At 45.2% G+C, this 15,492-nt stretch overlaps 2 protein-coding genes across 2 annotated transcripts; both read left to right on the forward strand.

Annotated features, from left to right (window-relative positions):
- Positions 1-378: 378 nt before the first annotated feature.
- On the forward strand, positions 379-5,782 carry LOC135819326 (uncharacterized). The gene is made up of 6 exons (XM_065332514.1): positions 379-531; positions 1,089-1,373; positions 1,940-2,104; positions 3,021-3,191; positions 3,431-3,607; positions 5,163-5,782. Exons 1-6 carry the CDS (start codon positions 414-416, stop codon positions 5,345-5,347), a joined length of 1,101 nt encoding a protein of 366 aa, XP_065188586.1. The 5' UTR covers positions 379-413; the 3' UTR covers positions 5,348-5,782.
- A 4,548-nt stretch (positions 5,783-10,330) lies between these two features.
- LOC135819325 (uncharacterized protein DDB_G0274171-like) lies at positions 10,331-15,087 on the forward strand. The gene is made up of 7 exons (XM_065332513.1): positions 10,331-10,493; positions 11,252-11,602; positions 12,065-12,163; positions 12,491-12,688; positions 13,031-13,261; positions 13,726-13,887; positions 14,433-15,087. Exons 1-7 carry the CDS (start codon positions 10,433-10,435, stop codon positions 14,612-14,614), a joined length of 1,284 nt encoding a protein of 427 aa, XP_065188585.1. The 5' UTR covers positions 10,331-10,432; the 3' UTR covers positions 14,615-15,087.
- Positions 15,088-15,492: the final 405 nt, after the last annotated feature.

Raw genomic sequence — 15,492 nt, forward strand, 5'->3', positions numbered from 1 at the left:
GATGAGGACGTTGCGGAATGGGCAAATCGGATGAGCAGCCAACCTTCATTGCGTAGTAGGATGTTCTTTGTCCACCGGAACGCATCGGCATTCACGGCTCAGTACCCAGGACTCATTAAATTTATCTTTCAAAGGATGTTGGTCAGCTGGTTACGCTGCTGCGTGCCAGACGGCTAGAAATGGCTCCTGGCACTGACTGGGCTAGCCCTAGACATATCCAGCTGTGCCCGAACATCACAATGCACACCCCGATGAGGACATCACAGAACACGAGTACGAGTCGCAGAGGTTCGACACGCCAGGCATTCACGCCTGGCAGCCTTGCTTAGGTTCGGATGTGATGTAATGGCAAAGAACAGGCTTAAATAGAACTGCTATAATACGGTGATTGCAGACTGTTTCCTTGTCAGTTGATGTCCGCTCATCTGCAGCCTGGTACGTACTCTGGAACACATTTCAGTTCAACGAAGATGACGGCGTCGCTGGTTGTCGCTGTTTTGCTGGCAGTGACTGTCGGAAGCAATGCTCAGGGTGAGTGATATCGGATACCATCTTTCAATTGTCAGCATCCATCAATAATTATAATGATCAGCATCATCTCTATTCTCTACCATTATTGTTGCCTGATCAATGCCACACCTACAATGTTACCTGGGTGTTACGGATTGGTCACACTTGGTGGCGCTACATTGCGGCGGCCTTGCCACGTTATTTGCGCCTGTGTCACGTCTTAGAATTCTCTCGTTGTGCAAGTTTCTAGTTCGAATGTTTTACACAAAGATACAATGACATGTTGGCTTTGTAACAGCAATAGTTTTCATAAATAACGTGCAGAGATCGTCCCACACTGGGGACAGAATAATAACCCTCTCCTTCTGTACCGTCATTGCATGTTCTATTGTCATGTCTTGGGTGTCTCTGTCTGTGCACGTCACCACATTTTCAAAGATATTACAATGTATGCCATCAACCCCAAATATTTGACTTGCTGCTAAGTTGAACTAACTGTTTGTCTGGCATCTGTACATGTATGTGCGTGTGTATGCGCATGTGTTTGGGTATGGGCACGCGCGTGTGCATGTGTTTAGTTTCGTCCCTGACCATTGCCAAGCGACCAGGCGTGTGTCCACGAATCCTGACCTTCGCACCGTGCGTCTACAAGCCGTACCAACCGAATCAATGTTTCCATGACTACCAGTGCAAGGTCAATGAGAAATGCTGCTCGACGCCCTGCGGTCCGAGGCGATGCAAGCGAGTCATTGTAGCAACGCCAGTTTGTCCATACGTCACAGAGACCACCTGTAGGCTGAAGTGTCGCGAAAGGGGAGGCCTGGCTACAGACAAGAAAGGCTGCAGAGTGTGCCAGTGTGCAAGTGAGTTGGGCAGTACACATGATTAGAAACGTTGAGTACACCTGGTACACATCCGATACTTATCTACTTTTTTTTAAATATCAATTTTCACTCACAGCTAGAGCAACTGTACAGTACATGGACCAAGGGTAGTCATCTACCAGAGATTTCACACTTGAGAGACAAAGACCACAAGGGCAAGTTCTACAGAGTCCCGTGGAACAAGAGCAACCCTGCTGGAAAATATTTGGAGAGAAAGTTACACATTTTCTTCAGTTGTTGAATACTAGCCTCAGATTTATTATAGCATACCGGTATATGTAGGTATGAGGATGAAGCTATTTTCAAATCTAGAGACTTGAGGGGGGGGGGGGTGAGAGAGCCCTGAAGAAACATGATTCTCAGCAGCAGTACTAAAGGCAACCCATAAATCAGCGATGCTCCACGATTACTCTGTGATGCTGTCGTTATCGTGATAGATCGCACAGGTAATTCTAAAAAACCGCACAACGGTTACCACTTTACCTTCTGCACTATGCCAGGAAGACTAGTGACCACTCTGACCATTCTGTTCATGGCGTTTACAGGATGTCCGCGCTACACGCCCGTGGTGGCATGTCTGGTCGATCCATGCCGTTTCAACAAGTGTCCTAGATATCCACAGGCTAGATGTGTGGCCAGCTACTGTGGCAACTGCCAAGCCAACTTCTTCGTCAACGGCAGGAAGGTGAACTGTGGAACCACGACGCCACGTATGTAATAGATCACGAATTCTGTAATTTCACAAATTTTCCGTGTACTTTACTTCACTAAAAAACTTTCGTTGCATCTCTTTCATACCTACATTTTCAATAAACCGAACAAACACTAACACACAATCTAATAGGGAACTGCTTCTCTGTACAGTAAACTTCGCTTATAACGACACTCGGCCGGGTATCAAAAAAGTGTCCTTATTCGCGAAGTGTCGTTATACCCGAAGTCTCATTATATGTATTACAGTTGGAAGGGACTTTGCTCTGGGCATGGACATGCTGTCGTCATTCGCGAATTCTCGTTATATCCGTAGTCGTTATTAGCGAAGTTGACTGTACCTGAAATTTCTGTCCACCTAACCTGGCCTTTTGCCCTCATACCGAAAATATTGAGCACCAAACATTTCTGAAATTAGAGTATCTATAAGTATAATTATGTACATACATTTGTACATGTAGCTAGCTACAGATGTGGCTAAAGAAATCCAACCCATGCATGCGCCGAACGCAGCTCCAAGGCTTATGCAGTCACTTCGGCCCTTGGATGGGCTTTTGGTCCCCGCATGATGTACACGTAAATGTACTGGTACACCGAATTGACATGAAAACCTTTGACTCCAGCAAAAACCAAACGTGCAGTAGATGTACCGGTTCCAGACAACCACGCTGCTCTCACGTTGATGCGGAATAATTGACTAAAAAGTCACTGATGCATGTGTGATTAGCCCGATGGGCAAGCTTTAAATGCCTCTGGTGACGCAATTGGATTACTTGAAGTAATAGAAACATGGAGGTAACTAGGGTCTGTTGTTGTTGAACACGTTAAATAAACATAAGCCTACTTGTAAATACAGAGGAACCTTGGGGAATGAAAACGTAAACGGTCGCTCCCTGTCCTATTCCTTGTACCCAGCTCGTCCAGTGTGCCGGCGCAATGAGGAATACACACGCTGTGGTGGTATCTGCCAGCCGTCCTGTGGCAGCAGTGTGGTCTGCAGGGCGTGCCGTCCAGGGTGCTCGTGCAAACGGGGATACATCAAGAAAACGGCCAACGGACGCTGCATTCGCAAATCGCGATGCCCAAGTAAGTCTCTAGGTTTATCCTCAACAAACATGCCCGGAGAAATTCCAATAGTCTAACCATGTACATGATCTGCACGTCGATTAATGGTGTTAACCTGTTTACTTTACGTGGTGACATTCATAAAACAATTAATCATAATATTCATGATTCCTCCCTGCATCGTAATCTACTTTAAGCTAAATCAAATACATTACATACTTGAAGTACATTGTATATTTTCTTACGTGCTGGCTTCTCAGAACCGAAGTGTCGTCGTCACGAGGAGTACACAGCATGTGGTGGAGTGTGCCAGCCATACTGCGGTAGCAACGTCCAGTGCCGAGCTGCATGTCGCCCAGGTTGCTCCTGCAAGACAGGGTACATCAAGAAGAGTGTCTTCGGACGCTGCATTCGCAAGACACAGTGCCCAAACAAGCGTAAGTGAAAATGGCCTCCTAGCTCTCCATGTCCAGTGCATTTCGTGGCAACATGATTTGAAATGCACATCAATCCATACCAGTGGTACCAGTACCGAAAAGGAAGGTGGCCAACCGTGATAGTTTCCTACAGTATCTACCCAAGCATGTACATCTACAACGATTTACGCCAATCTGTCATAACCCTTGTCGGCCGGAAATCAATGTGTACAAGTACAGAGAATTGCACCCTCTGAAAATCCACCTTGCATCGTTTAATACTGGCATATTATACTAAATATCTGGACAGCTAGATGTTTTTTATCAGCGGAGGGCATACTGACTGGCTGAACCCATCGCAATGAAGTCTAAACAAAAAGTACAGTCGTCCCTCTTTAATCCGGCACTTTATAAACCAGCACCCTCTATAAACCAGCACCCTCTATAAACCAGCACAATTTTCAGTAGCCAAAATGTCCTCTACATGCACATTGCAGCAGTAAATCCGATTTGTTAATCCAGCACCCTCCCTAATCCAGCAGAATTTCCCATGGCACAAATGGTGCCGGATTATAGAGGGATCACTGTATAACAATGAAGGATTTACCAATCAGGGTAGAGTAGCAGGATACAATGAGAGTACTAAAAATATCAAGGTGTGATAGTGCTCACAAAGGTGTGCACAAACAAGTGAAGGATTTTTTTAAACCTGCTCAAAGCAGCAGAGTCAGAATGCTCTTACTGTGCGAATCACAGCAAGTTGCCATACATGTACATTGTATCCGTGTGATAAGTGGTTTCCGAACACGAAAACAGAGTTACGGAAAGCTTTTCGTCAACATGTATGTTGCCTTTGTGTGGTGCGCTCTGGTCTGACCTGGCCTTGAGCACAGAGCACTATGAGGAGCAAGGCCCTAGACTGTCACTTGTACATTGTAGCTGCGTTCTTTCTGCTTCATTTGCTCACGCAATCATCAGGCAACATCTGTTGCCTGATGATTGCGTGAGCATGAAACTTTTAAAAAGTAGCAGCAAACAAGCCTTGATTGTCCTTGTTGTTCTGTTGTGTATTACGCTCTGCCTTTGTGGTGTTGAGCACTGTCAGCACTCTGGGTACATCCTTCGGGTAATAGTATAATAATAAATTTCCATGATTGTGTTTGATGTGCACATACACACACGCACACAAGCACACGCGCGCATACATACCAGTACATTGTACATTGTACATTGTACATTGTACATTGTACATGTACATGTACATGCACCCAATACATGTACACATATGACTGTATACATTTTCAGTAAAAGAGTAGAGCCCACACGCTATCTTCCATGAACATTACACTGCAAAAATTCAACTCGTTTTACAATAATTATTATTACAACGTTTCGGCAAACTACCTTCATCAGGTTCCCTTTTACTTCATCATCATCATCATCATCATCATCGGCCTTGCCGAAAAAATAATAAAAGTAAAATTTTAAAAATAATAATAAACGGCATTTTACTTAGTAGACATTAATTTTGTCATTTCTATCATTCTACTTGTCTTACATGTACATGTACATGTAGGTTGTGGTCGCAATGAAGTCTACTCTACATGCGGAGGACTGTGCCAGGCATCATGCGGCAGTCGTGTGACCTGCGCAGCCTGCGGTCCGGGCTGTGCTTGCAAGCCAGGCTACATCAGGGAGTCATCGCGTACCAGTCGCTGCATTCGCACCAGCCGCTGTCCGCGTACCTATCCCTACCACTAGAAAAGATTCCTAGCGTCTTCAAGACCCATTTCCAAATAATCATACGATGAGTACAATAATATTCTTCCTCTCCATTTTTCTGTGACTTGCAACGGATGGAAGCCTGCTGGTTTGCAGCATAATGGGTTTATCGGTGTGGCCAGTAACATCTACGTAATCTTTTGTATCATTCTATACCGGATCTTTCCAGTAGAACTGAAGGTCTTTCCTCCTTTGTCTGTGCCTGCAATGCCACTCTTTTGTTTTTAAGACAGAGCACAATCATGCACGTTCACTCACCACTGTATTGTATGCACGCAGCGCACTGCCCTACTCGTGAAGCATTTATCAACAGCACAGACATTGCTGAATGGATACCAATTTACGCTTTTCGCTATCGCTATCAACAACGGTTCTATCTACAACTTCACTCTCAAAGACTTTACTCTGAAAGTAGCAGTTAGTGAAGTTGTGTGTCTGCTGGATGTAGGGCGTGCACTGTGTGAGTGATACTGTCAGTTTAGGATAATCGTGTCACACGGCACAGTGGTCAGAGAACACCACCAGTGTACTGGCTAACCAGGTAATAAACTAGGGAAGGTGTTTGCTCCCCACTATCTCGTAAGGTTATAAACCAAACTAAAGACTCGGGCACTACATGTACATGTACGTTCTGGGATAGCGCCGCTCTCCCTTCTTGGCAACAGATGCATTATCCATGACATACACTGCCAACAAAGGGGTCAAGTTACTTAGAATATTCCGTGACTCAGCGTAACTTTAGATAGCTGAACCGCTCAACAGAGGCAAGACCTTTTCAATACTGTGGAACAATGGTGTACTTCAATACGATCACATGAACCTGTACATCATTCCTATCGGAACGTTATCTACATGTATTGTGCATCTTCTTCAGGGTCCAGAATGATGTTTTATGTCTTTAACCTGACGTCTACCTACTAGATTTTTATCAGAGAGAAGCAGGCTAGTTCACGAGGAGCAATATCCCAAAAATGGTTCAACGATATGAGGGTATGAAAACACAAAATGACATTGCAAAAAGAAATGGCATTGCACTAATGTTGCACTACCACTAGTAGTGGCAGGAGATAAAGGCAGCAACAGCAGACAACCAGCAATCACACGGACATCAGGACAAGGACAAGGTGATGCTGACATCAACAAGCATTCTCAGAAGAAGCAACAGATGGAAATAAGAGGTGACACTACAAGGATACAGACGCACGCCATCCTAAGTCGGATTTTACAAGGTCGTCATCATGCTTTCACCATTTCTCCACGCTTTAAAAGCCTGAGCCACCAGTCTTTCACGGACTGCATGTTAGTTTAGTCATGCTGTGCGCTGTGCGCTGTGCGCTGTACGCTGTGCGCTGTACGCTGTGCGCTGTGCGCTGTGCGCTGTGCGCTGTGCGCTGTGCGCTGTGCGCTGTGTGCTGTGCGCTGTACGCTGTACGCTGTACGCTGTAACGTTACGCTGTGCGCTGTACGCTGTGTGCTGTACGCTGGCTATTGATTTTAATGACGTGCTACACAGTTTGCATTATCGTTCGCTTTCATTTTAATTATTTAAAGTGCTTCTGCCCGATTTGGCTCCTACCAATGTTATTCCGCCACCTAATAGGCACATTATTTACCTATGTTACCTATTTTCTGCGTGATTTTAAGCAATATCTTCCCAAGAAGACGTGGATTTGTCGAAGCTATTGTCTTTTCATTAGAATCACACCCCGCACCTGTTATATGGTTCAGTTATCTGCAGTTAGTACTGTTTCGTTTTGTAACACTGTGGCCAAGCGAACTACAGACGTATAAAGACGCCAGTTCCTGCCGTGAAAGACAGACCTTGTGTTCCCAATGCTACTGGGAAAGCACCTGCTTTCCAGACGCTCAGAGATTCAATCAGAGTACGTATTTAGCGAGTGCAAAATGTTCTGGCATGGATTAGCGGTGCTCCACAGTGCCAAGGATTCAGCCACGTACGGAGGAAAAGTTGTGTCCTCAAAATATGAGTGTATGTGTGTCCAACTCTGTCTCTCACAAAGCAACCAAAACTAGAAGTCTGCGCGTGCTGTACGAATAGAGTCTCGGCGAAACCAACTACGTTCCGGTGCTACTATTTCCCCAGAGAGGCTGGACTGACAAGACTCTCCACTGCCCCACCTTGTATCTTTTCTCTCCTTGGGTCGTCTGTCATTTCATTCTCCTGTGTTTTGCTGCGGTTCATTTGCCGCCTTATTCAGTGCAACGGTGATTTTCGCATATCATCATGCATGGAAACAATGCTGAAGTAACTTAGTTAAGTTCAGCGTTGAACAATCCCGGTCCCAGCGGAGTTCACCCCACTCACCAAGTCCACAGACCAGATCATGTGCATGTGTTTACCGGACTATTATACCCTGTGATCTTGGCACATGCTGGACGACCAGTTGGAGAGTTGACCCAATCAGCCATCTAGAATGGGACATGGCTATTGTCAATTTTTCGGCACATTTACTATTGCTGACAAGTGTCAGGCAACCTGACTGTCACGCATCACCCAGAGACAAACAGAGGCCAGACTCATCCACATTCTTGACGGGTACACGTGCAATGAAAATGCTCCCAGCTAGACTACGTGATGAACATTCGATTCGTAGCTACATTGTATATGTACTGTATACCCAAAATGACTCTAAATGGAACATGTATATGGGTCAAAATAATAACTATTGATTAACAAGGGGCTCCATGGTACCTGTGTATTTGAACACTATACGTACACTGTACGGTATACGTCATGTACATGATGTAGTGATACAGGTGTATGAGTCTATGACTATCATTGTTTGATCAGTAAGCTCATCCCAGGGGACAAATGATTGCTGCTGGAGGATAGATTCGGCGGAGGACTAAATACTTCAAAGCATAGTGAGTGGAACGTTGGAGTGGAACGTTGAAGTCAACATGTTCAAAATCTTCTTGTGTAATGTTACAGGTGTATTTGTAAGCCATTAGTCTGCCCACGCCCCCCCCCCCTCTCCCGTGAGCCACATTGAATATGTGTGTGTAAGCGTCAGTTGTTTTACGTCATGTCTAATTAACTGCGACTGTGATCGTGCCAACGTTAATATAGCCTTTCATTGCCAGCATGCATCACCTGACGATACATGATAGCTGAGTAATAATCACTATAGTTTTACTTAATGTTGTATTCCAGGTTGATTAGCAATCTCGAGCATATTGATTCGTCATTAAAATCGGCATAATGCATAGCACATGTGTCCTCCATTTCGTCTTGTAGCATATCATTAAGCATTACATTGGGTAGCACATTGTTTACATGAAATCACTCATCCGTATTAGTGAAGAATGGGAAGTTCGTGTATGGCCAGCCTCCAGCCAAACGTTTTAGTGGGCGTGCTGCGATTGCGTTCACGTGCTCTGAAGAGATCTCTCCACTTGAGAACAATACTTTAATGGATGACACATTGTACAAGGGTAAAATGGTAACATTCCCATATTGTTCGGGACATTGGTGACTGAGCGTGGCAGGTATTCCGCAAGTGCGTACGGAGCGATTGTACCCTAGTCTCACTCTACTAGCATGGGGGGGGGGGACTTCACAATCAGAGGCTGAAGGTCAATAGAGCATCAGCATCCAACGTTCAGCTCATACATGTACTTGTACTTGTATGGATCACACAGTCATACAGACTACAACCAGAACATCAATCATTCACTGAAGTCAACAGAGGCACAATTGCTCCCTGAACAGAACAGAGGCACAATTGCTCCCTGAACGGAACAAAGACACAAATACTCATGACCTGCCATGCTAGTGAACGAAGTATAAACATGATTGTCATGTTCGTCATTTTCCAAGTACAGTATGCTCAGCACCTGTCAACCTTGATGAATGGAAGCCGACAATTCACCTCACTAGGGCATATGACAAAGCGCGACTGAAGATCAATGACAGGTCCCTGACACGACCACTGATGCCTTTCGCGTATGACTACAGTAAACAGTCATTGCAGTAATGCTTTGGCGCCACTTCAAGCGTCATCGTCATCCATTTAGATGCCTGTATTAATGGAGATGTGCCATAACACAATGTACTGTACACGTATATCATGGCATTCGTTTAAATGGTGTTCTCGACAATACTGACTAACGAAAATCATCACATTTTTGATTCTCAATTCAAGCAGGAAACCTGTTTGTGTAATCAGCCATGGCTAGAGTCTTATGTATGCTATCATGCTACGCTTGGGTCATATTATCACAAAGCACTGTGTGTTTTTCATCTTACATTGGTTTGTGTGTTCGCGCATACAGTGGTGTGCCATCTGTAGGCGCTGCACTATGGGACGCCGTGAATTGCCACATTTGTTACTGCACAAAAGGACACGTGCACGACCTTGAGATCTCCCTGAAATGTCCCTCACCTGTCCGAGCGGGCTGTGCGTTGAAGGCACATTGGCAACTGGGAGATGGCACTGATTTGAAAGGCATCACGCGTAGCTATTCAAGACTATGACAGCGACGCGTTGCAGATAAAACCCCACGCAGCATGTGCTAATCCTTACTGCCTTGGTGTTGACCAGACTGCAAGCCGTCAGCCCACGCACGGTCCTTGTGAGGAACTTTGAACGGATGGTACAGGCTGCACGTGTCCTCGCAATATTGTTAATTAAGACATCTACATGTACATGGAAGGTCGCTGGACCTGGATACTGTCCTGGCAGGTTGTACCATTGTTCTCCAACAAACAAAACTGGTCTAGCATCATAAGCACTATTGTACACACATACCATGACACTCACACGACAATCAAGGTAACTTCACCATCGGCAATCCGTCCGATCCGAAGAGCCAGTCAGGTCCACTTCACTGCAGTTGTCTTCAGGATCGTCTAGGCCGGCTGTATGAGAGCAGAGCGGCCGCTGACCGTATAAAAAACCGGCTATAACTCACAGCTAAGTCAGAATCTAAGTGAGCGAGAGCCGCAAACAAGCCTCTGAGAATTAGTTATCACCAGCGAATCTTCGTTTTCGTTTCTTCGGATATTATCAGAGAGAAAGAGAGATAGGTTGTATCGTCGCTATGGCCCGTTCTTTGACCATCGCTCTGGTTTTAACCGCACTGGTTGCTGTCAACTCCCTCAGTAAGTGATCAAAATTCATCACGAATGTTGAAGACCGAGAAAGACTTTCATGGGGTGTACTAGGCTTTCTTGACACCTCTTGTCCCCACCTCCTGGTGATAAGCTAACATTGGAAAATCATTTCTACCACTTAGACTGTGGACAGACTTGTGGAAATCTATCCAATCAGGGCACTAGGGAATACTGTCCTGCAACTCTAAACTACTTGTAGAGTTTATAGTAAAGAAAAAGGACCAAGGAACTACAAGTTACGCTAAAATGTCCACTAACACCACTAGGGACTTGACAATCAGCTCATGAGTTTTTACTTGTAGTTCCTTGGTCCGTTTTCTTCACTTTATTGATCATTGGCTCCCCATTTGCTTCTATACTTGTAGAGTGGTATTTACATGTATATAACTGCTGCTTGGAACACCTTTACACTGCATAGTTATTATTATATGGATTCGTCACTTTTTTGCCTACGTCCGCTTGGCAATGAAAGTACTTGTGGACAACTTCAAAATGTTTCTTGTGCGAAGCAGCAAGTTGTTTTTTTCTCTAGTCGAACGGAGCGCACCAAGCAACATTATCCGGTTAGCTTTTGTGTCACCTCCCACCGCTTTAGGAGCTACATCTGCGCCTTAGGCTTAGATTTGTGCAATGTGGTGGCATTCCCACGGATGCTGAAACATCATTCTAACTGAGTCTCAAGATATTTTATTGTGTTCTGCCATGTGGATAGTCATGCTGTTCTATGCTCTCGTCTTTTCCTACAGGTATTGTTCCAGCTGACAAGGAGGGAATATGTCCTCGTGTTATGACCCGACCAGCGTGCTTCCCAGGGGACGAGGTTGACGAATGTACGTTTGATGTTCAGTGTACTGGTCGTAAGAAGTGCTGCCCGGATGTATGTGCCAGGACATGTAGATGCCCAGAGCTTACCTGTAGGCTGGACTGCTCCGACCAAGGTGGCTTCGCTACGGGACTCGATGGCTGTCCAGTATGCCGATGCGCCAGTCCGCCAACTGAAGAGCCGCCAACGCTCAACTGCAACCTGGTCGACTGCAAGCCGGTTGAATGCTACAATGCTATCACCCCGCCGGGACAGTGCTGTCAAGTTTGCCCAAGTAAGTACTTGCTCAGTGTGCTACCAATCTAGAATCTACTAGCATGTCCGGAATTTTCAATTCACGCGACATGCATTGTGGGAGTAGTAGGGAAAGTCTCTAAGACACGTCTCCTTTTACGTTTTCCAGACAGTCGGGTGGAGTGGGGCATCCAACTTTGGCGAGAACAGCGAGAGTTTAACCTTTCACACTTACCGACTGTCTTTCTGGTTTCTTTCCCTACATGTACACCTCAATAGTTTGCTTATCGATTGTCACTTTTAATGGTTTCACTTTTTCAGTGGATAATGTGAACTACTGATGAGGCGAACTACGTATTGTTGCTTAATTTCCTACAAGTATAAGTATAACAGCATGTACATGTACATCTGTCATAGAATAATGGTGCCTTTGTTTTTGTGCCTGTGTTCATGTAATCCTCATGACAATACTCTCTTTGCTGTTGCTTTTGTGGATGTTTAGCTCTGCCACCACTCGACTGCGCTCTCGTCCTTTGCGCTGCTCCTGATTGTCTTAACTACTATGTTCCTGAAGGACAGTGCTGCCCAGTGTGTCCAACACGTAAGTACAATATTTCAGCAAGGAAAAAACATCCGCACTTAGACTGTCCTTCTGGTTTCTTTCACAGTCATCGTAATATTTGCTTATCGATTGTCACTGTTAGTGGTTTCACTATACTGGGAACGGTTTGAACCAACTCAAACATACGATAGGAGGACTTGAACAGAGAATGTCATGGCATCGGTCACCTGCGGACAAGGCGAATTAAGAAGCCTGCTTTGAATTTTACTATATTCAAGACCATATCCAGTGCCTTTGTATTTCTGCTTGTGTTCATGTAATGCGCATGACAATATTCTCTTTGCTGTTGCTTTTGTGGATGTTTAGCTCTGCCACCACTCGACTGCGCTCTCGTCCGATGCGCTGCTCCTCATTGTGACAACTACTATGTTCCTGAGGGACAGTGTTGCCCAGTGTGCCCGCCACCGCTGGACTGTACAGCGGTGCTGTGTCTGCGACCAGTGTGCTCCGATGGATCTGAGCCAGTCACTCCACAGGGACAATGTTGTCCAGTCTGCCCTACACGTACGTGCACAATGTACACTGCATGCATGCCACTATAAACACTACTAAAGTGAATCATACCATACGCAAACTGGACACGACTGGAGACACAAGTAGATATTGAACAGTGCTGATTCTGAGCCTAATTTCCGTTCCCAGCAGATATACTTTCAAGGTGCACAATTACAGTGTTTTCAATTCGCCGGTTTAGTAGAATGCAATAGAGTATCATGACCACATGCGTGCTAATCATTTCCATGGTTTCGACTTGGAAGTTTCCTATTCAATTTTATATTTATCTTGCACGTCACTATGTGATTGTATCTGACTCTTTCCTCTCCACCAATTTGTGTTTCCCTGCAGCTGGTCCGACAAAGCCTTCCCTGGCCACAGTACCGCCTACCCTGGCCACTGTGCCACCAACACCAACGTGCCCAAAGAACGAAGTCTACTCGCAATGTCAAGGTGGTGCATGTCAGCCTACGTGCCAGGGTCCAGTCAACTGCCTTGTGTGCAGTCCTGGATGTCGATGCAAAGCTGGCTACGTCAAGCTCTTCACCAATGGGCCATGTGTGCCAGAGAAAAACTGTCCAAGTAAGTACCTTGTGTTGGAAGATTACAGTATACTTTGGTCTCTGTCTCTTCGTCTTCCCGAATAAATGTCGTCCTACCTACCTGTTCCCATTGTCCGTGGTAATGTCCGGAGAATATGCCGTCGTCCTGTTAGACCTCAACATTTGTAATAGAAAACCTCACTACGCAATACCCACCCCAGTTTCCCCAAGACCACAAACCACTAAAACCGACGATGGTTGATATGATGATGTTCAGAAGTACGATGCCCCTTCAACAGATTTCAACTCTTCTAAGATGCCAAAACCACGCCATTATCGCCGTACCATGGATGGTTTGTGTACACTCTGATTACAATGACTGACTACAGCTTACAAAGGCACATAACTAGGCCCAGGGTAGTTGACCGTTCAAACTTTTGGCAATATGAGCATGGTTTTTGAGCTGGCATTGCCTTCTTCTCTATGTGAAACAATGTTGTGCAGCTTGCGGCGCGAATGAGGAATACCAGCAGTGCGGCGGCGCATGCCAGCCAACATGTAGCAGCTCCGTCGTGTGCAGGGCTTGCTTCCCTGGCTGTGCTTGCAAGACTGGCTACATCAAGCGGTCGGCCAATGGCCCGTGTATTCCCAAGAAACTCTGCCCAAGTAAGTGAATTCCCCACCTTGAATTCTCCATGATGGTCGTCGCTTCCTAATGCTTTCAATGCTTTCTTCGATCTCAATCTGAGTTATAATTCAAAGACTACAACACCCATACAACACCACATGATGTTCCTTCAGCCAAAGTGTACGTAGGTCTTTTGAAGATGAAGGAAGCTCTGAATTGCTCTCGTTCCTGGTTTCATTTTTGAATTAAGACCACGTTATCCATATCATAGCACAGGGTCCCTGTAGATTTGCCTACAGTATGCTTTTGAACTTGATGATGATGTGGGGAGTAGTAGTGAGAATGTCAGGCTGTTTAGAAACAAGTTACAACTCCAAGTTGATAGCCCAATCTATCATTGTCAGATGTGGTTTGGGCTTTATGGACAATCTATCTGCAAATAGGGAAAGCGCAATTCAGTCCGGGGTGTATTTCCGAGAACTGTTTTTCAAAATCTTTCCTTACAAAATCTAGGATAATTATACTTCATGCATCTTCGGTAATGTTGCAGGACACTCAGTTGTAATTCTACCTCTCTTTCCAGGTTGCCCCGCCAATGCTGAATACACTGAATGTGGTGGCATTTGCCAACCAACATGCACGTCTATCTACACGTGTTACGCCTGCTCGCCTGGCTGCTCATGCAAGCAGGGCTATATCCTGTCTAGTGCGAACGGACAATGCATCCCGACCAAGAAGTGCCGAGGTGTGTATAAAGGAAAGTGAACACACGTTAACATTAACGTGAACGTTAACGTTAACATAATACGTCATAACATACAACCGTAGTCCAGTTCCGTTTTCAATCATCTGCCATCGACATGTACATGTACATGTACATTGTTCGTTTCACATTTCAATTTCGTTATCAGCTTTCGCTATGCTATACACACAAGTATGGTATGCACTACTCTGTACCGTCGAAGCACATTCTCGATTTCAATCATCCTGAAGAGTATACCAACTCTGCAGCCAATTGCCTAGCTAACTATGATCTACATGTAGAAACACTTCGTTTTACAAACTACCACTGTCTTGCAGGGACATTAGAAGTCTTGTTGGCGAGCAATATTTTGCAAGTCATTCTATAGCAGTTCTTGATTATAGTCTCCGACAATTGTTGGCTTGATACACCATCATTTACTCGTATCTACACTTTCTATCCTATACATATTTTGTTCAAAACTTCGTTTCCTGGACTCCTGGTAGATGCTCACTGCTGAGTGTATGCTGAGTGCACCTTATGTATACACTAATGATGACCACAGCAATCCAGTACTGAGGGTTCTCTTGGAAGTCGCTCCTATCTCCATATCTTCAAATACGTACTACTAGTCCGACGTTCCAACGAAAGGAGGCATGAAAGGGTTGTGTGATCACTGACAATTATTCTAAACATTTGGGGAGGATGTTTATAGGCGTGGGCCAAGTTGGCTGTAAAAGCGCTGCAATCGCCTCGCAAAGTGGCCATTAGCTGACCCAGCTAACTAATGCAGCGGTCACAAATTTCAGCCTATCGGATAGTTATTGTCAGGTGGTGGGTTTAGAGAATACGTTGGCACTCTCACTATACATGCTTCTCTGTGGTCTACGAGGCGTAGGTA

This window comes from Sycon ciliatum, chromosome 6 (genome assembly GCF_964019385.1).
Source record: "Sycon ciliatum chromosome 6, ocSycCili1.1, whole genome shotgun sequence".
Lineage (NCBI taxonomy): Eukaryota > Metazoa > Porifera > Calcarea > Leucosolenida > Sycettidae > Sycon > Sycon ciliatum.